This window comes from Equus asinus, chromosome 28, assembly GCF_041296235.1.
Source record: "Equus asinus isolate D_3611 breed Donkey chromosome 28, EquAss-T2T_v2, whole genome shotgun sequence".
Taxonomy (NCBI): domain Eukaryota; kingdom Metazoa; phylum Chordata; class Mammalia; order Perissodactyla; family Equidae; genus Equus; species Equus asinus.
The window spans coordinates 15,026,969-15,049,639 of NC_091817.1; the positions used below are offsets into that span (position 1 = coordinate 15,026,969).

At 38.6% G+C, this 22,671-nt stretch overlaps 1 protein-coding gene across 10 annotated transcripts in view; it reads right to left on the minus strand.

Annotated features, from left to right (window-relative positions):
* Nucleotides 1–22,671, minus strand: part of C28H16orf87 (chromosome 28 C16orf87 homolog) — an 85,375-nt gene that overhangs the window by 9,715 nt on the left and 52,989 nt on the right. For 3 of the 10 annotated variants that reach the window (XM_070500629.1, XM_070500627.1, XM_070500628.1), the window contains exons 1-2: nt 16,474–16,789; nt 11,926–12,022 (exon numbers count right to left, since the gene is read on the minus strand). In XM_070500629.1, coding sequence (XP_070356730.1) covers nt 11,926–12,022; nt 16,474–16,539 — 163 coding nt within the window. In that variant the 5' untranslated portion in view covers nt 16,540–16,789. Of the gene's footprint in view, nt 1–11,925; nt 12,023–15,694; nt 16,060–16,473; nt 16,813–17,303; nt 17,441–22,671 lie in introns of those variants that run through there. The other 7 variants (XM_070500631.1, XM_070500633.1, XM_070500626.1 and 4 more) reach the window with 6 other exon arrangements.

A 22,671-nucleotide genomic window follows, 5' to 3' on the forward strand; every position in this document is an offset into this window, starting at 1 on the left:
AAAAAAGAGGAACCTGTACTTTCTGCCTTAAGTTTCTCACCTCCCATTCACTCATCAATCTACTCCAGTATAGTTTCCAACACAATGAAAATGATCATCAAGAAGGACAAAAATCTGTTATCAAATCCAACAGACATTGCTCTTTATTCATCTTAATATCATCTCTCAAAAATTCAACAAAGATGACTACTCTTGTCCTTGAAATTATTTCACTTGATTTTCAGGCTCTCCAGGTTTCCTATCTCACCAGCCATCTCCTTTGCTGTCTTCTCCTCTTCATTTCTAATATGAAAGCCTCACGACTCTGCCCTAAGCCCTGTTCTCTTACTGACACTCTGCCTAGATAATCTATAGACCCAAAACAATAAACACTATTGTTATGATGGCTCTAAATTTATACTTTCAGTTCTGACCTCGTCCCAAAATTCTAGACTGCCTACCTACAGCTTCACCTTCTATCACAAGCATTTCAAATGTATCAAAAAAATAACTCTTGGGCTGGCCCCAGCCCCGTGGCCTAGCGGTTAAACTGGGTGCACTCTGATTTAGCAGCCCAGGTTCAGTTCCCAGGCACACACCTACACCACTCGTCGGCAGCGACCCACATACAAAGAGAGGAAGACCGGAACAGATGTTAGCTCAGAGAGAATCTTCCTCAAGCAAAAAGAGGTCGATTGGCAACAGATATTAGCTCAGGTAGAATCTTCCTCAGGAAAAATAAAATAAAATAACTCTTGATTTTCCTTCATCCAAATCTGTTCCTCCCCCAACCTTCATTATATTAGTAAACAGCACCAACCAGTTGGACAAGCCAAATAACTTGTCATTTGTGGCTCAGTTTACTGAAGCTTACATCATCCAAAGGTCCAAAGATACTCCTTGCAAAATACATCCACAATTTCTTCATTTTTCTCCACCTCCACGGGCAACATCCAAATCAAATACATTCCCTACAGAGCTGCCAAAATTATCTTAGAAACAAAAACAAAAACAAACTGTATGGCTCCCCTTCTAAAACCTTTCGTTTGGTTCTCACCATATTTAAAATAAAGTCAAATTTCCTTACCAAAGACTCCAAGTCCCTACAAGAACTGACACCTCTCTCCAATCTCATCTGACACCACTAGCCACTTTGTTCACTGCACCCCAGACATGCTTTCCTTTTAATAAAACAGGCTCCTTCCTCTCCTTGAGTCTCTGCATTTGCTAATCCTTCTGCCTAAAGCTCTCCTCCCAAGGCTCTTCACGAGACAGGCTTTATTTCCTTCAGCTGTCAATTTATAGGTCACCCCCAGAACCCCCCCCAGCCCATGTTACCTTCTAGAATCTACTACTACTACTACTATAATCTACTACTATAAGCTGTCGTTTTTTTAATTATATGCTCAATATGTCCCCCCCATCCAAATATAATCTCTATGAAAGCTGGGACACCTTTGTCTATCTTATTCACAGAACCTAGAATGTTACCTACTCATAGTAAGTGGTGATGAATAAATAAAATCAGACTGAGCACATGCATTTATTTCACCACCTTCTCACGATACCATTGAAATGAAACTAAAACATAGGTAAAAAGTAAAGGGAAAAAGGAAAATAAATCTGCAGAGTTGGAAACAAGGAAAGGGTACTATTAATGATCCAAAACTACAGAATTTCAGCAAACTAACAGGCTGAGAGATTCTGATTAAGAAACCAGAATAGAACAAACTGTAATCCAAAATAGGAATAAGAGATGGCTCCTATAGAAGGGAGAGCTGTTCTTCCCAAAGATACTCCCAGGACAGGACAAACAGTACAGTAAGGGAGAACAGGCCACAAGGTGATCATCAGAATAACTACGTTTAGGACTACTGCTGAACAGTTGGGCCTGTGTATACAGAGCAACTGACATAAGGAAGTAAAGCTCTCTCGTGAACTAAGCAACGTTTAAGAGAACTTTGAACCTCCACAACACAGAAAAGAAGAAACAAACAAACAAAGGCAGCTCCTCATAAAAATGAAATACTCTAAGGGATTCCACACTCTGCCCTAGAACGAAGCTTTCCTTATTTTGGCAATCATGGAATTCAACAGCTGCCCCCAGCTCACCTAATTTACATCTAAAAGCCTGCCAATAAGCTCCTCCCGATTATACAGTAAAGAGATCTGGTGTCAAAAAAGACCTTCTGGGGCCAGTCCACGGCCGAGTGGCTAAGTTGGCATGCTCCGCTTTGGGGGCCCAGGGTTTCGCTGGTTTGGATCCCGGGTGCGGACATGGCACCGTTCATCAGGCCACGCTGAGGCAGTGTCCCACGTGCCACAACTAAAAGGACCCCCAACTGAAATATGCAAATGTGTACTGGGGGGATTTGGGGAGAAAAAGCAGAAAAAAAAAAAAGACCTTTAAAACAGTGTAGGATATTCATGCAAGTTATCTCCAGTGATAAATGAAGTCCTTCATTTATAAATATCAACAATTAAGGATTATCAGCTATTTGAGGAAAACAAAGTGTGAGAGAGAAGGAACAAGATAAAACAGGAGGAACACAGGTAGTTCAGGAAACAAGAAAAATATTTTCTAACATTCTAATGCATACCTTCAGAGAGATATGAGAGGAGATTATACCATTAAGAATAAGACTCTTTTGCAGAAGTAGAAAATTCCATCCTAGAATTCATATGGAATCTCAAAGGACCCCAAATAGGGAAAACAATTTTGAAAAGGAACAAAGTTGGAAGTTTCACACTTCCTGATTTCAAAACTTACTACAAAGCTATTGTAATCAAAAAAGTGGACTGCCATATGACATACAGACCAACAAAATAAAACAGAGAGCTCAGGAATAAATCCTCAAACGTATATTCACATGATTTCCAGTAACGGTGCCAAGACAATTCAAGGAGGAAAGAACAGTATTTTCAAGAAGTGGTATTGGAAAAACTGGCTATCCACACACAAAAAAAATTAAATTAACCCTTATACCATATACAAAAACTAACTCAAAATGGATTGAAGACCTAAATATAACAGCTAAAACTACAAAAATGCTTAGGAAAAACAACAGGGGAAAAGTGCCATGACATTGGACTTGGGAATGATCTCTTGGATATGACACGAAAAGTACACGCAAGAAAAGAAAATAGACAACTAGGACTTCATTAAAATTAGAAATTTTTGTGCATGAAAGAACACTATCAACAGAGTAAAATGGCAACTCATGGAATGGGAGAAAATGTTTGCAAACATCTATCAAATAAGGGATTAACATCCAGAACAAAAACAGGTTCTACAACTCAATCACAAAAAACAACTCAATTAAAAAATGGGCAAAGAACTTCAATAGACATTTCTCAAAGAAGAGAGACAAATGGCCAATAAACACATGAAAAGATGTTCAATATCACTAATAAATAGGGAAATGCAAATCAAAATCACAAGACATTACTTCATACCCATTAGGATGGATATTATCAAAAGCACATAAAATAATAAGTGTTGGTGAGGATGTGGAGAAACCAAAACCTTTGTGCGTGGCTGGTGGTAATGTAAAATGGTGCAGCAGCTATGGAAAAAGATGTGGCAACTCCTCAGAAAATTAAACAGAGAATTATCATATGATCCAGCAATTCCACTTCTGGGCATATCTCCAAAAGAAATGAAAGCAGGGAACTGAACAGGTATTTGTACACTCATGCTCATTAGCAGCATTATTCACAATAGCCAAAAAGTGGAAGCAACTCAAGCGTCCAGCAATGCACGAATAGATAAACAAAATGTGATATATACATAAAATGGGATATTATTCAGGAAGGAAATTCTGACACATGCTACAACATGCACGAACTGCAAAGACCCTATGCAAAGTGAAATAAGCCAGACACAAAGGGACAAATATTGCATGATCCCATTTATGGGAGGTAACTACAGTAGTCAAATTCACAGGCACAGAAAGAACAGTGGCTACCTGAGGCAGTAGGGAAGGGGAACGGGGAACTATTGTTTAATGGATATGGAGTCTCAGTTTGGGAAGATGAAGAGAGTTCTGGAGATGCACAGTGGTGATAGTTAAGTACACAATATTAATGTACTTAATGCCACTGAATTGTATACATAAAATGGTTAAAATACTAAATTTTATGTTACATATATTTTACCACAATAAAAGATATGATAAAAATAAGATTTTATGAAAGAAGAAATCAGAAAACAAGATGAACTGCTAAAAATTAAAGCGCAAAAGACAAGCTAAATAATGGACGTGTCTGAAGACAGAAATACAGATCTAGAAAGGGAAATCAATGAAATTTCCTGGAACAAGGCAAAAGGACAAAGAGAGAGAATATGTGACAGTAAATGAAGAGAAATGAAGGAAAAATCCAACAAATCTAATAATTATCTATGATGTAATTGCTAATTATCCACCCAACATTCACTTCCCCCTTTTCATCAAGAAGAGAATCTTGTTCTGCTCAAGAAGGCAAGGTGCCTAGCTAAGATATACACATTCCAAGACTCCTGCAGTGAAGTGGCCATGAAATTTAGTTCTGGCCAATGACATGTCAGTGGAATTGGGTAAGGTTTTCAGAAAGATTTTTCTTTAAGGGCATAAGCATGGCTGGCATGCCCCTTTATCTCTCTGCCCTTCCCTCTTCTTCCTGCTTGGAAGGCTCATGGGATGCCTCAAAGTACAACAGCTACCTTGTAACAAGGAGGATGAGAGCCTCAGGATGGAAGAAAGAGAAGAGCCTAGGTCCTTGATGACATCACTGACCCACTGGTCCTGTAGTGCCAACTTCATCTTTCTTCACCAAACAGGAAAAGTAAACTATCTGTCCAGTCCCATGTCAGTCAGGTTTTCTGTGGATGGTGATCCTGATAATATCATCCAATAAGCATGCCAGAAAGAAAAAAAAAAAGGAATGGAGAAAAAGAAATAACAGGTAAAAATTGCCCTAAGCTGAAGACTTGAGCCTTCAGATGGAAAGTACTCACTGAGTAGCAAAGAATGAGAATGACATTTAAGTGTGAGTGCAAAGGAAACGCATTCTTCACAATGGGAGAGAGGAAACGTACCACCACTTCTCTCTTACGAAAACTTTTTCCAGGTGTGAAACAATTTCTGGAAAGTTTGTTTCAGAAATAAACACACACGGGTTAAAAGAAATAATAGTATCTAAGAAAAAGTGAGATTATCCCTGGAGTACAATGGAAAGAAATCTTAGTATGACAGCTATGCAGCAGCCCTAAAATCAGTCAGTCTTAATTAGAAGTAATCAGAGGATTCTATTTAAAAAAAAGTCTTAAATATAAATATAGATATCATTATATAAACCATATGATTAAGAACCTAAAAGTACAGATGCAGAGATGAAGTTATGCATTTCTTCATCAAAAGGCAAAATAAAAACTACATAAAAAACATGTTGTGCATATGAAACGTATAGCAATTTTAAGTGATTAGCACATAAGAAATAATGTTTTCTGAAATAAAACCAAACCTTCATTGTCAAGCAATTCTGAGTTGAGGATCACTTACTTCTAAATTAATGCTCAATCACTTTGGGTTTATAAAAGGAACTGGTGATAATCATTTCTCCATTTTTTTCCCCTTAACTAAAAGTGAATATGTCATTTATAGACTTTTTTGCTTATTTATCAGCCTGTGCCTGTTAACTTATCTTAGAAAATAATTTGAAAAGTAAGTTTAGGTTTAATTTTTTTTGTCCCTTTTTTCCTTCCCCTAATGAAAAATAAGGAGGTTATTTGACTAAGCTTAACCTAAAGCTTATACCCACTGAGAAATACACAGTTAAATATTAATAAGCTATTCCAATTTCCTACTTTTAAATCTTTTTTCTTACCTTCAGAAGTCTTTTATAAACTAGTATCTCATCTAGAATTTCAGTTTTTCTTTATAGTTTTTATAATTAAAATTTTTAAAAGGAAAAAGATATATCCATGGTTATTAAATGCAAAATGGCATCCTTAAGATTACTAACCAGCCAGAACACCCATCTGGAAAACCAAATTAAAAGACTTGGAACAAACTGGGTTTGTTCTCACCAAAAACTGCTTCTGTCAGTATTTGGTGACTGACCAAATATTTCAATAGATAACTACTACAGTAGTTACAGACTGATCAAATATTTGAAGAACTACTACAGTGCTCAAGGTTTGGTCCTTTGAGATACTCTCAATTTTAGGAAATACAATATTTCCTTTCATCTCTTTTTTAAAGAAATATCTTCAAATTGACAGTTTAAGACTTAATCTCAAGGCTACTTTTTAAAATCTCAGTCAACCATTCAATTTAGAAATTAAATTCTACATAAACAAGACAGCTAATTTCAAAAAATGTATCTCCGTTTAATATTGGCCCCCCAAAAAGGACAAAAGAAACAACACATACCTAACTCATTTGGAAAGGCGTCAAAGAATATTTTGCCTTGAGGTTCTATGCACTCGTACAAAACACTGAACATTTCTTAATACAGTTTTATTTGGAATACTCATCTCCTCCTCTGACCAAAATTAATTTTAAACTTGTAAAAATCTCTTCATTTCCATAATAGATTTTGTTTATTTATATGTGTTTTCAGCTAGACAAAGGTCTATATAATTTTACTGTCCTACTTCCCTATTTCTATGTATGTTATAAAGATACAAAGATAATTAATATACTTGAAAAACGTGAGTTTTGAACAATCCAAACCTAGATAAATCTATTTTACTTAGATTATTTTCCTCCTGCATGTCACAAAGTTACAATAATAACTAAGAGTTTTCCACAAACTGAAATTTAAAATTATCTTTTATAGCTTTGATTTCACTTTTAAAATAAGTGCAATTTGAGCTTTAAAGATGGTTCTTTTTTGTTTTAAATGTTTAACTATGCAAATAAATCTTCCTTGCTATCCAGTGATCTATCCATCTATACATTTACTGATTAATAACTACATGTAGGAATCATTTTGTGGGGTTTTAGAAACAAACAAAAAATAGAACTATATGATCCAGCAATTCCACTTCTGGGTATTTATCTGAAGAAAACAAAAACACTAAGTCAAAAAGATATATGCACTCCCATGTTTACTGCAGCATTATTTACAATGGCCAAGATGTGGAAACAATCTAAGTGTCCATCAACAGATGAATGGACAAGCAAAATGTGGTGTGTGTATATACAATGGAATATTCTTCAGCCATAAAAATGAATGAAATCTTGCCACTTGCAACAACATGGATGGACCTTGAGGGCATTATACTAAGTGAAATACGTCAGCCAGAGAAAGACAAACACCATATGATCTCACTTACATGTGGAATTAAAAAAAAGAACAAAACACCAAGCTCATAGTTACAGAGAATAGACTGGTAGTTGCCAGAGATGCAGGTTGGGGAGGTGGGTGAAATGGTGAAGAGGGGTCCAAAAGGTACTTCCAGTTATAAAATAAATAAGTCACAGGGATGTAATGTACAGCATGGTGACTATAGTTAATAATACTGTATTGCATATTTGAAAGTTGCTAAGAGTAAATCTTAAAAGCACTTATCACAAGAAAAAAAATTTTGTAAAAAACAAGTTCAGGGGCTGGCCCCGTGGCCGAATGGTTAAGTTTGTGCACTCCGCTGCAGGCGGCCCAGTGTTTCGTTGGTTCGAATCCTGGGCGCAGACACGGCACTGCTCATCAAACCACGCTGAGGCAGCATCCCACATGCCACAACTAGAAGGACCCACAACGAAGAATACACAACTATGTACTAGGGGACTTTGGGGAGAAAAAGCAAAAAAATAAAATTTTACAAAAAAAAAAACAAGTTCATACAAGTATTGTTTTGCACTTTTTTCTAAAATAGTTTTAAAGATTTCTTCCAACTCAGTACCTAAAAATCTGTATCATTCTTTCTAATCAGCACATACCGTTGTTCCCTAAAAGATGTACCCTACTTAACTAACCATTCCCCTACTTATGATATTTGGCTTAACTTTTTGCTACTATAACAGTGTTGCCTGAAAATCCTAGTAAATATTTTATTGTGTATCATAAACAATTATGTCTCTAGGCTACAGACCTACTGACAAAGAGGTCTAGATTCTAGGTTACGTGCATTTAAAACTTTCAACAACTGCTGTCAGATTGTTCTCCAAAAAGACTGTGCCAATTTATACTCTCACCACTAGTATAAGACTATTCATTTTGCCATACTCATAAAAGCACTTCGAAATCCTTTACATTTTTGTCAGAAGGTGAGCAAAAAGAACGGTCCTTTATTTCAACTACATTTCCCTGATTATTAGCAAAGCTATCTTTCCAGATACATAGTATCCATTTTCATTTTTTCTTCTATAAATTCTCTGCTTATTTAAACTGAAATGTTCTAGATCCCACTGACAACATTCATAAAGAACTTCATAAACTGTAGAGATTTTAAAAACTATACTCTTCTCAATTCCCTTACTATGGACTATCCAAGGTAAATCTTACTTTCAGGAAATTTAACTGTAAAAATGAATATTTACTGAACACCTATAACATACCAAGCTTTGTTTACAGTAGACATTTTCATACGTACTTCCTTTATATTTCACTCCTCTAAGATTGGTACTATAAATCTATCTTATACACAAACAGCAGCTGCTTGTGGAGGTTAATTAACTTGTTAGCCAGTGACAAAACTGGCATCCAAATCTGAAGCCAGGTCTTCTGACCCCATGTCTGAAATATCAAACTGTTTTCCAGGCTTTGAATACTCTTAAGCCTTCTCCTTAAAAACCTTTCCTCCTTTGGTTTCTATGGCACAGTCTGTCTCTGATGTTTCTCCATCCTTTCTAACTATTCTTTCTGGAATTTTTTTGCTGGTTACTCTTCCTTCTCCCTGGGATTTCTAGGCTTCAAAGTTTTGTCTTCACTTCAAGGTCACAAAGACACTTACTAAACAACAGAATCTTAGGAACCTAAATGTAAAATAATAATGAATTGCTTCTCACTCATCACCATGACTTATGTAACATCACTCTGTTGGCTGTTCTACAGGTGACATTTCTTCTCAGTTGACCTAACCTCCCTACCCACTTCCACCCTTTAAGATTGAAGTTTGCCAGACTTCAGTCACTGACCTCTTCCTCTTCGTACCCTACAGACTCCGTAGCACAAACCCATCCATTTCCACGATGTCACCTACCATCTCTATTCCCTGATGGCTCAAAAGGGATTTATCTTTAGCTGAGGCTATTCCCTGAGCTTCAGTCTATACATCCAACTGGGAAGAAAAAAACCACACACGAATGATATTTCACAACTACATCCAAAACTAAATTCTTTATCTGTCTCTCAAAACTTATCTTCTCTTTTATATTCCCTTTCTAATCAGTAATCCAAGTCAGAAATCTGGGAATCATTCTAAATTCTTCCCTCTGGTTGAAATGATTCTGACTCCTTAACACTGGTAGCATCTGTCCCTTCTCTCTGTCCTCGCTGGATTTCTTCCTTACCTCATTTCTCACCTGAATCATTGGTATATAGACGGGGCTCGAAAATATCTGTTGAATAAAAAAAAAGACACACACTTGTCCCACTAGGGGCATGGACCATATCTTACTCATTTTGAAGACTCAGAACTGAGCTGATATGCCACTCCAGCATATCTAATGAATGAATCATTCCAGGGTTCCCATACCTGAATCAAACTCTTAGGGAATAAGACCCAGGAATCCATGGGAGCCAGCCCTGTGGCTGAGTAGTTAAGTTCTCGCACTCCGCTTTGGCGGCCCAGGATTTCACTGGTTCGAATCCTGGGCGCAGACATGGCAGCGCTCATCAGGCCATGCTGAGGCAGCATCCCACACGTCACAACTAGAAGGATCCACAACTAAAATATGCAACTATGTATTGGGGGGATTTGGGGAGAAAAAGCAGAAAAAAAAAAAAAAAGATTGGCAACAGTTGTTAGCTCAGGTGCCAATCTTAAAAAGAAACAACCCAGGAATCCATTTTAAACAAGCTTTCTGGATGACTCTTACATAACCAATCCAGACAACAGCCTTTAAGAGCCAATAAATTAAGTCCATTCTCATGATGAAAGGGAGCTAACTCAGACAGAGGAAGAAATAGAATTAAACAACTTTCCTGCCACCTCTATATAACCGAGGATAAAGAGACCTCTCACAGACATAAATATAAATAATTCTTGAATTATCTGCGTTTATAACCACCCTTGGCATCCTCACTCAGTTAACATATTGTAACAGCCCACTTCCATCTTGTACGCCCAAACTATTATCTAGACAGCAGCCAGAATGAGCTTTCTAAAAGGCAAATCAGAGCATGCCACCTTCCCCTTGCCCCATTCCACATCCTAGGAATAGTTTCTCCTCACATTTTAAGAACAAAATCTAAATTTTTTACTCTGGTTTACAAAGCCCTGCATAATCTGGCCCCTGCCTATCCCTCTGGCCTCATCTCCCACACTCTCCTGCTCTTACTGTCTACACTGCAACCACACTGACCTTTTTGTTTCTAAACCATACCACACTTTTTCTGCCTCAGAATTTTTGCATTTGCTATTTCATCTATCAAGACTGCTATGATTCTCCCTGCTGTTACCATGGCTAGCCCCTTGTTCCTATTCAGTTTCAAGTTAAATGTCACCTCTCAAAGAGGACTTCTCCAACCACTCAATCAAAAGTAGCCTTCTAGTCACACACTAGACCAGCACTCAATTTTAATTTCCTACAAGGCATTTATCATAAGCTGATATTCCACCTATTTACTTGTTCACAAGTAAATGCCCATAACAATGTAAGCTCCATAACAGCCGTGAACCTGCCTACAAAGTAGATGCATTCATTACTTTACACCTACAGCTTAGAACAGAGCCCAGCACATAGAAGGTGCTCAATGGATATCTGTAATCAATCTACTCCTATCTGGGGATCATTAGTGCATGAAGTTCTGATTTTATCAAAGAATAAAGTAACAAAATTTCATCTTTTAATAAATATATCCATTGAATAAATCCTATTTGTGTACATTAATGGGAAAGCAAAATTCAAACAAAATTACTTTTTAGATATTCTAAATCAGAGAATTATAAAAAATAACCACTATGTCTAATACTTATATTCACACCAAAATCAAGTTATACTTTCCCAGTCACTAATTTTAAAAAAAACTTAAAAGTTATTACAAATTTTACCAGCACTATGAGAGGAAAAAACCCAAATGTCCACCAACCAGTGAACAGATAAACAAATCGTGGCATATCCATACAAAGAATACTACTCAGCAATAAAAATGAATGAACTCTTATTGATATACACAACAGGATGGCTGAATCTTAAATTATGCTCAGTGAAAGAAGCCAGGCAAAAAAAAGAGTATATACTGTATGATTCCATTTATAAAGTTCTGGAATAGTGACAGAATGCAGATCAATCAGTGGTTATCTAGGTGTGGGGGTAGCAAGAAGGAGAGTTTACAAAGGGGAACTAGAATACTTTTCGAAATTATGAACATGTTCATTATCTTGATTGTGGTGATTGTCTGACTGGTATAAACATATGACAAAAACAAACTGTATACTTTAAATATGTGCAACTTATTGAAAGTCAATTATACCTTAATTAAACTATTTAAAAATTTTTTAAAAATCAGACCAGGTCACTCCCTTGCTTAAAATTCTCCAATGGCTCTCCATCCTCCAAACTAAAAAACAGAAAATTTGTTACAAGCTTTATCAGCATTATAAGGGAGGTAACATTTAAATGGAATGAACAGCAAACTAATGTCACCAGCTAATTTCCAATAGATAATAAAAAGCAAAGGCATACTTAATAGATTTTAATTTTTAACTTCAACAAAAATGTAAATAGTAAATTCATGAAAATTAATTTTAAATTTCTACATAAAAAAGCTAAAAATGTGGTAAACTCTCACATTTACCTGTAGAAGGTGGTGATTTCTCTGGGTGTTTTGCATTTAAAAGTTTTCTGCTAATAAATATGTAACCACAAGGACACGATTTACACGCAACAGGAACCTGTAGGGAAAAAACCCAAAATATATTATTACTATTTTTCTATAAAACTTCTATTTCTATTTTCTATTAAACTTCTCAGTGTTTATGTAGTCTCCTGAACTGAATGATAAAGTACTTAAGTAGGAACCACAGATTTATTTAAACCCCACCTCCTTACAACAAATTATCTGAGGTGGGTATTGTGTCCTGCGCATCTTCACATTCTCCTAATTCTTTATGATATCATGAAAATAGTAAATGCATGATACATGTGCTGATGCGAGTAACCAACAGGAAACCATAATAAGGTCAGAGCCAGAAAAAAATACATGGGAAAAAAGGTAGCATTTCCTAAACTATTAGTTTAATAGTAGTTTACATAAGCAAATTAGAAAAGGGAGCATGGTTGAGAAGTCATTAAAGTAATCCCAGCGTAAGACTGTAAGGGCCCAGCCAGAATAGTGAGAATGGAAATGGAGAAAAGGTAGATCTGTCAGACATTTCAAAAGGGGAAAGAACTGAAAATGACTCATGTTCTAACATGAGAGGGTAAGATGACAAAAAAAAGACAAAGAATAGTTTACAACAACCAGTTTGAGGGGCAAAAGTACAGTACAAACAAAAGAGAATGGAGGAGAAAGTAGGATTGAGATAGGATCTAGGATCTTAGGGTCTTGGCTCCAGGAAAGACATTAGATAAAACACTTAAGCTCTTAAGGTTTCTGTTTCTAAATCTGTAAAATACTTAACAAGTGGCTCCTTTCTCTATTTCAAGTCTATACTTTTTTTTAAGCCAAATGTTATGGAAAATCATTGAAAAAATTTTTAGATTTCCCTCCATAATTGTTTCATTAATATTAACCTTAATAATCCTTGGTATCAAGACATGTTCAGCAAAACCCAGAAATTAATCTCAACAAAAAGCATTCACAGAATAATTACAGTCGGAAAATGACAATTCCCTTTGTAAGATAAATTCCATTTGCCTATTGTTTTGCTTGTGTAAAAGTTTAGTTATAATACTAAATATAAACAATTATAAAGCTTTTTATCCACGTATGCACAGAATGCCTCATATTCTAGAATATAAATACTTGATCTAATTAAGCTAAATCAAAATTTTGGCAGAATTCTTTTTCTTTGTATAAAACACTAAACAAAGCATCTCTAGTTTGTATTAAAGAAAAATAATAACTACATTTTTTAATAGTGTAAAACCTGTCCAAAATAGGTATGCCTGTCATTTTTAAAATTTCACATCGTCATAGAAACCAAGCTCAAAGGTACTGACTCATTTCCTCTACACTTAAACACATCATTAGGACATCCACAATACTGAAAATTGTTTTAAATTAATGCTAGCCAAAAAACACAGAAACATGACGATCTTATTCAACAGATCCTTTGCTACTCAGCAAGTATTTCTTCCAGCTACTGAAACTCAATAAATTTAAATTTAGGTCTCTGTCTCATTCTCAAGAAAATTACATTAACCCATATCCAGAATTCACAGAGTGCTGCAGTTAGATGAGAAATGTCCTTTGGGCTTTAAGATGAAAAATGCACAAACGCTGATTCACTTAGGTGAAGGTTGATCTTCATCCCTTAATGAAAGTGTTTCACGCTTAAGAAATATTCACATGCCTGAGCTAATTCACCATAAAGTCTTTTTTAAAATGGAAAGTTCCTTCCTCCCACCACAACCCCTCAAAAAAACAACCAACCACCGCCACAACCCAGATCCTATAAAAAGAATTATTACATAGGGTGGACAAATTCAGTAATATTAATCTCTTTACAGTACAACTTGAATTTTAAACACACACCTTAAAGTTCCTGCAAATTTCAGTTGTAATGCCAAAGATAACAGGAATGAAACTTCTCACGCTACAAGGCATTTATCACAAGCTGATATTCTCCCTATTTACTTGTACTTTCACGATTTTAAAATGGAAAAAAAACATCCAAAGTTTTCTTTATTGGTGGCTTATTGTGCATCAATTTATTCCTTGAAAAGTGTATTTAGGTTGTTTGTATGTTTTACCAGTAAAACGGGGAAAAAAACCTGCAAGAAACAAAATCCTGTCCTATATTGTTTCACTGATTTAAAAAAGCTCAAAAACATAACCACATTATGGAGAACTCATTTATATCCTTTGCGGCTAAGAGAATCAGTTTAGACATATTTGCTATATGTCACATAAAATTTCCTATAAATGAAAAAAGCTGCTCTATTTAAAAAAAAATTTAAGGCAAAAAGAGAGACACACAAAAGATACCAGAAAACTAACAAGAATCTTGAATACTACTACACACAAAATGGCTCAGTAATTTGAGTTAGTGGATGTGAAGCCCCTTGAAAATGAAAAGTATTGTGGTTTAGATGTTTCAGATCTAGATTTTCAATAGAGGCATGTAAAGGGGATGTTATAAAGCAACTGAAAATCTAGGTCTTTCTGGTTTGCTGATCTCTACCTGTCTTTAAACTTACACACACACAGAACATATGTAAATCTATTCAACTAGGGCTATCTTCCCAAACTTTAAAGATTTTACATTAGTGTTTATAAACAATACCTAAATTCTAATTTAATATTCATCACGCAACTTACAATAACAGCAGTATCTCAATGTTGTTTAAAAAATGGCTTTCTGGATTAACATTTTTTCCTCGATTATAAATACAGGAAGCTTGTACCTTCAAATAATTAGCAAGCTAAAATTAACCTATTATTTTCCTCAATTCACTTCACTTACTTTTAGCAAAAGATAAATAGCTTTTAAAAATCACCAAAACTTTTAATTAGTCCCCACCTACATAGAACAAAGTACAAAACAAACCAACATTTTAAATTACATAATAGCTTGCTATGGACTGAATTGTGTGTCCCCTGCCCCCAAATTCCTACGTTGAAGCCCTAAACGACAAGGTGATGGTATTTGGAGATGAGATAATTAGGCGTAGGTAAGGTCATGAGGGTGAGGCCCTCATGATGGGATTAGTACCTCATCAAGAGACAGCAGAAAGCTCTCTCTGCCAGCATCTTGGACTTTCACCCTCCAGAACTGTGAGAAAATAAATTATTGTGGTTTGAGCCACCCAATCTATGGTGTTTTGTTTTGGATGCTGGAGGAAGGCGTTGTGTATGTATAACAAAATTAATGTGATCTTTCCAAATAAAACGTGATCACATTCTCTTGAACGGTTACAAGGACTCCTACACGCTTATTATCCTTTCCTCTTTCTTTAACCAGGATATCAAAAACAGGTTATTTTTCCCAAAAGGTTACTTTATGCCAAGTTAAACAAGGTCAGGATTTGCATTAACTTGTGCCCTATAGAAACTGGAATGTATAATGCATACCATGTAAACCTTATACTTCTGCACAATTAATTGGAACAAACGGAAATAATTTAAATATTGAAATAATCTTCTGCAAAGAGACTTAAATCGCAAAGTGCAATTTTCTCAGAATTTTAAAAATTGTTTAATGGTAACAATGGAAGATTAACTCTTTACTTTGGAATTTATGACTAAATCGTTTTTATACTTTATACTAAATAAATTCATAAGATCAATAAACTAATTCTCCTTGCACAATCTTCCTCTGCTCAGCATTTCTATCACCGCTCATAAAAAAAATATTGATTAAACCATATAACATCTTCTATTACAAGACTTGTCAACCTACAAGCTTGTCTCTTAAAGAATGCACGAAAATCAGCTTATTAAACAAGGCTCCAGGCATTTCAAGGTACTACTAATCAAAAAGGCGGCGGCCAGGGAGAGGAGACGCGCTCATCCTGTAGAGATGCGCGCCCGCAGGCTGGGCGCTGGAGGCGGGACGGAGGCGGGCAAGGGGCGGGGCGGAAGCGGAGGCGAGACGGGCCCGGGGGCGGGGGCGGAGGCGGGGGCCTCGGAGCGGCGCAGCTCCCGGGAAGACCGGGAGCGCTGGACGGAGGAGCAAGGACGCGAGCTGACAGGCTACCGGCGGCACTACATCTGCGCAGAAGGCAGTCCTCGAAAAGCCATGGAACCAGACACTTTCCAAAAGATCTAGAAGCAGAAACGCCAGCTCTGTGGGCGCGGCGGCGGGCAGCGTCCCTCGAGGTCTCGCTCACCACCACGTGAAGACGCGCTGCGCGGTGACTTACGTCAACAGTGTGACAAATACAGCAAGGAGGGAAAATCTCCAGATTCGCTGAAACTCAGCCCCGCCGCCCCGCCCGCCGCCCGCGCGAACAAAGCGGCCGCACGGCCCGCCGCGCCCGGAGCCGCCCAGGCGGCCCCGCCACGGCCCGCACACCCAGCCCGGCCCGGCCTGCGCGGCGGCCGCACGACAGAGCCCCCGCCCACACGGCCCGCCCGCGGCCACCGAGCCCCCGCCCGCCCGCCCGGCCCGGCGCCCCGGCGAGGGCTCTCCACGGCCAACGGCCGCCCCCGGCCCGCGCGCCCGGCCCCGACGCCCACCTGTTGGTCGCACTCGGGGCACGATTTGGTGGCCATCTTCACTTTCTTGGCCCGACTTGCAGACATGCTCCTCGGCGCCGGCGGCGGCTCGGGCTCCTCCCCCGCACCTCAGCGGCCCGCTCTCCGCCCGCCAGTCCTCGCGGGCCAGACCGAGGCCCTGGCGGGTGCGCGCGTGCGCGAGCTCGCGCGGGGCCTGCGTGCCGGGGGGGCGGGGCTGCGCGCGACCGCGGGCCGTGCGAGTCTGCGAGCGCGCCCCGATTCTCACGAGAGCAGACGGTCTGGCTCGACCGGCGGGACAATGGCTACGCCTTCTCTCGGCCCGGCGCGCTCCGCGGGGGCGTGGTTTGGGCGGGCCTCGGCAGTAACGGGCGTCGGGCTGGACCAACGAGTGCACAGATAGGGCGGGCCGTGGTGCTGGCCACGCCCCCTCCCCGGGAGGACGGAAAACAGCCGCGCAGGAGGAGGTGGCAGGTGAACCCTGGCATTTAATACACCTTAGTAACTGTTTGCAAGTCTAACCACTGAGGAATTGTAATAGGCATATGATGAGATTGCTCTATGCCAAGGCCTGGACTCGGCGCTACCAGATATAGAATTCGTTAAGTCAAATATTTGAGGGCTAATTCTGCCAGACAAATGTTAATAATAAAGGTGAAAAAACACGCAGTCTAGTGGTGTAAACGGCCTAATATTTGAATACAGCGGAGTTGGGCTGCTGATGGAAACAGTAAATCAGATGACTATAGAGTGTTATATCAAAATTTAAAATCCACCTAGCCTTTGATCTAGCAATCCCACCACTAAGAATCTGAAGAAAAGATATTCCCCACCTGTGCTCAAATCCATTTGTGTGAAGATGTTTCACTTTACAGCATTGATTCTCATAGCAAAAATCAGAAACAGCCGAAGCGTCCATCAACAAATTGAGCAAATTAAGGTATGCATACAACAGAATATCACAGCAGCTCTGCAAAAGAATGAGATAGATCTATATGGAAGTAATATAATCTCAAAAATACAGTGTTAATTGGAAAAACAAGGTACAGAACATCTTGTTTAAAATTTTGCAAACGTAATATGAAAATAGATTTCCGCTTGCATGTGCATGAAAAAACTGGAAAAGAAACTGGAGGGCAGGGATTGGAGGGAGACGTATTTTTCATTCCAAATCCAATTGTATTAGTTGAATTTTCTACCAGGTCAACCTAATATGAACTTTTCCCCCCTGAAAGGGAAAACGATTAGTACACAGCTGCTAAGGAGGCCACTAGACCCAGTGCTGAGGGAGTTGAGGTCCTAGAAGGCTTTCTGGAAGACTTGTCCAAAGCTAAATCTCTGAGGACGTCAGGTGGACCCTCCCAATCACAGGTGAAGACCTACCAGGCAGCTGGGACAGTGTAATCAAAGGCAGGGAGATCAACAGTTTGCTGTTCTGGGTACCCAAGTTCAGGGCAAAGAGTCAAGGCTGGAGAGGGGGGCCATGTTCATCTATAGAGGATCTTTGCTACCGTGGGAAGGAGTTTGGGCTTCATCCTGAGGACAATGGGGGCAATAAGGATTATAAGTTCTGGAGTAACGGATAGATTTGAAGTTGAGAATACCTGGCCCAGCAAACTGCCTCAGGTATTAGGCCTGAGCCAAGGGGAGAGGAAAGACAGTAAAAGAGAGGGACATAATTATAAAAATATGAAGGCCATTATATTAGCAAAACTTGAGGAGCTATTTTGCTGGGGGAGGGAGGGTGGTCAGGGACATTTCCAGGATGACTCTCAAGTGTCTATTGCAAAGGACTGGAGGAATATAAGTAACAGAAGATTGTACCTCAGTTTTCCCAAGAGAACAGCGTGAGGCATGAATCAGGAACCCCAGGCCCTACCATCCAGACCCTGAGCAGTTTTCTGAAAGTTTCATTTGAATTGGTCTTTTTTCTGGAAATCTCTCAAGAACGCCGGAGCGGGTGTTAAGGAAGAGGTCTTTAACTCTGTGGATTTTATTTTTTATTGAGTTCATAATAGTTTACATCATTGTGAAATGTCAGTTGTACGTTATTTCTGCTCTGTCACCACGTCAGTGCTCCCTTTCACCCGGTGCCCTCCCCCACCCCTTCCCTGGTAACCACGGAACTGTTCTTTGTCCATGTGCTTGTTTATAGGCCACATAGGAGTGAAGTCATATGCTGTTTGTCTTTCTCAGTCTGGCTTATTCCGCTTAGCATAGTAGCCTCCAGGTCCAGCCATGTTGTTGCAAATGGGATGATTGTCTTTTTTTTATGGCTCAGCAGTATTCCATTGTATATATGTACCACACCTTCTTTATCCAATCATCGGTCAATGGGCACTTGGATTGTTTCCATGTCTTGGCTATTGTGATAGTGCTGCGATGAACATAGGGATGCATATGTTACTTTGGATTGTTGATTTCAAGTGGTTTGGGTAGATACCCAGGAGTGGGATGGCTGAGTCATATGGTAGTTCTCTTTTTAGTTTTTGGAGGAACCCCCATCTGTTTTCCGTACTGGCTGCACCAGTTTGCACTCCCACCAGCAGTGTATGAGGGTTCCCTTTTCTCCATACCCTCTCCAACATTTGCTATTTTTAGTCTTAGTGATTAAACTCATTTTAACAGGGGTATAGTGGTATCTTAGTGTAGTTTTCATCTGCATTTCCCTGATGGTTAGTGATGTTGAACATCTTTTCATGTGTTTATTGGCCATCTGTATGTCTTCTTTGGAAAAACGTCTGTTCATATCCTCTACCCATGTTTTGATCGGGCTGTTTGTTTTTTTGTTGTCCAGTTATGTGAGCTCCTTATATTATGGAGTTTAACCCCTTGTCGGATATATGATTTGCAAATATTTTCTCCCAGTTGGTGTCTTTCTGTTTTGATCCTAGTTTCTTTTGCCTTGCAGAAGCTCTTTGATGAAGTCCCACTTGCTTATTTTTTCTTTAGTTTCCCTTGTGTGAGAAGACATGATATTCAAAAAGATCTTTTAAGTTCAATATCAAAGAGTGTACTACCTATGTTTTCTTCCAGGAGTTTTATGGTTTCAGGACTTATTTCAAGTCTTTGATCCATCTTGAGTTTATTTTTGTGTATGGTGTGAGATAATGGTCTACTTTCATTCTTTTGCATGTGGCTGTCCAGATTTCCCGACACTATTTATTGAAGAGACTATCTCTTTTCCATTGTATGTTCTTGGCACCTTTGTTAAAGATTAACTGTCCGTAGATGTGCAGTTTTATTTCTGGACTTTCAGTTCTGTTCCATTGATCTGGGTGCCTGTTTTTGTACCAGTACCATGCTGTTTTGATTACTATGACTTTGTAGTACATTTTGAAGTCAGGGATTGTGATGCGTCCAGCTTTGTTCTCTTTTTCTCAGGATTGCTTTAGCAATTCGGGGTCTTTGGTTGCCCCATATGAATTTTAGGATTCTTTGTTCTGTTTCCCTGAAGAATGTGATTGGGATTCTGATTGGGATTGCATTGAATCTGTAGATTGCTTTGGGTAGTATGGACATTTTAACTATGTTTATTCTTCCAATCCATGTGCATGGAATCTTTTGCTGTCTTGTTATGTCATCATCTATTTCTTTCAATAACGTCTCACAGTTTTCATTGTATAAGTTCTTCACTTCCTTGGTTAGGTTTACTCCTAGAGACTTTATCCTTTTTGCTGCAATTGTAAATGAATTGTATTCTTGAGTTCTCTTTCTGTAAGTTCGTTATTAGAGTACAGACATGCAACTGATTTTTGTAAGTTGATTTTGTACCCTGCAACTTTACTGTAGTTGTTAATTATTTCTAATAGTTTTCTGATGGATTCTTTAGGGTTTTCTATACATAAGATCATGTTGTCTGCAAACAGTGAGAGTTTCAGCACTTCACTCCCTATTTGGATTCCTTTTATTCCTTTCTCTCACCTATTGCTCTGGCCAAAACCTCCAGTACTATGTTGAATAAGAGTGGTGAGATGCCACAACTAGAAGGACCGACAACTAAAATATACAACTATATACTGGGGGGATTTGGAGAGAGAAAAGAGCAGAAAAAATAAAAGGGGGGTGAGAGTGGGCATCCTTGTCTTGTTCCTGTTCTCAGAGGGCTGGCGTTCAGTTTTTCCCCATTGAGTATGATGTTGGCTGTGGGTGTGTCATATATGGCCTTTATTATGTTGAGGTAATTTCCTTCTATCACCATTTTGTCAGGAGTTTTTATCATAAATGGCTGTTGGATCTGGTCAAATGCTTTCTCTGTGTCTTCTGAGATGATCATGTGGTTTTTATTCCTCATTTTGTTCATGTGGTGTATCACGTAGATTGATGTGCGGATGTTGAACCATCCCTGTGTCCCTGGTATGAATCCCACTTGATCACGATGTATGATCTTTTTGATGAGTTGCTGTAGTTGGGTTGCCAAAATTTTGTTGAGGATTTTTGCATCTATGTTAGTCAGTGATATTGGCCTGTAGTTCTCCTTTTTTGTGCTGTCCTTGTCAGGCTTTGGTATCAGAGTGATGCTGGCCTCGTAGAATGTGTTAGGAAGCGTTCCATCTTCCCTAATGTTTTGGAATAGCTTGAGAAGGGTAGGTATTAAATCCTCTCCAAAAGTTTGGTGGAATTCTTCAGGGAAGCCATCTGGTCCTGGGCTTTTTTTTTTTTTTTGGGGGGGGGGGATGCTTTTGATTACTGTTTCAATCTCTTTACCTGTGATTGGTCTACTCAGATTCTCTATTTCTTCTTGATTCAGCTTTGAGAGGTTGTTAAGAGTCTAAGAATTTATCTCTTTCCTCTAGATTGTCCATTTTGTTAGCATATAGCTTTTCATAGTATTCTCTTATAGTCCTGTGTATTTCTGTGGAGTCTGTTGTGTTATTTCTCCTCTTTCATTTGTAATTTCATTTATCTGAGCTTTCTCTCTTTTTTTCTTTGTAAGTCTGGCTAGGGGTTTGTCAATTTTGTTTACTTCTCAAAGAACCAGCTCTTTGTTTCATTGATCCTTTCTACTGCCTTTTTTTGTTTCAGTTGCATTTATTTCTGCCCAGATTTTTATTATTTCTCTCCTTCTGCTGACTTTGGGCTTTGTTTGTTCTTCTTTTTCTAATTCAGTTAGGTGTAACTTCAGATTGCTCATTTGGGACTTTTCCTGGTTGTTAAGGTGAGCCAGTATTGCAGTGAATTTCCCTCTTAGTAACGCTTTTGCTGCATCCCATATGAGTTGGTATGGTATGTCTTCCTTTTCATTTGTCTCCAGATAATTTTTTATTTCTCCCTTAATTTCTTCAGTGATCCATTGGTTGTTTAATAGCATGTTGTAGTCCCACATCTTTGTCCCTTTCTCGGCTTTTTTCTTGTAATTAATTTCTAGCTTCACAGCACTGTGATCAGAAACAATGCTTGTTATTATTTCAATCTTCTCAAATTTATTTAGGCTGCCCTGTTTCCCAACATATGGTCTGCCCTTGAGAATGCTCCGTGTGCACTGGAGAAGAATGTGCCTTCTGCTGTTTCTGGTTGGAGTGTTCCGTATATGTCTATTAAGTCCAACTGGTCTAGCTTTTCATTTAATTCTACTGTTTCCTTGTTGATTTCTATCTGGATGATCTGTCCCTTGATGTGAGTTATTTCTTCTTGGTGGAGTGTCCCTTTGATCATTATATACTGCCCCTCTTTGTCTCTCTTTACCTGTCTTATCTTGAAGTCTACTTTGTCTAAGTATCGCAACACCTGCTTTCTTTTGTTTGCCATAAGCTTGGAGTATTGTCTTCCATCCCTTCACTCTAAGCCTCTGTTTGTTGTTGGAGCTGACCTGTATTTCCTGGAGGCAGCATATTGTTGGGTCTTGTTCTTTAATCCATCTTGCCACTCTGTCTTTTTATTGGAGAATTCAATCCATTTACGTTGAGGGTGATTATCAATGCATGAGGGCTTAATGCTGCCACTTTCTCTCTCGTTTTCTGGTTCTCCTGCACTTCCTTTCTTTCTTGTCCTGTGTGTTTTGGTCTATCAATTGAGTTATGTAGTTCGTTATGTTGTGTTTCTTTCTTTTGTCCTTATATATTATTCATGTCTCTGTTCTTTTTTGTTTATTGGTTACCATGAGGTTTGTATTCAAAGTCTTGTAGATAAGGTAGTCCACGTTCTGGTGGCCTCTTCTTTCCTTAGACTAAACCGATTCAGTCCCTGTCCCCTTCCCCTCCT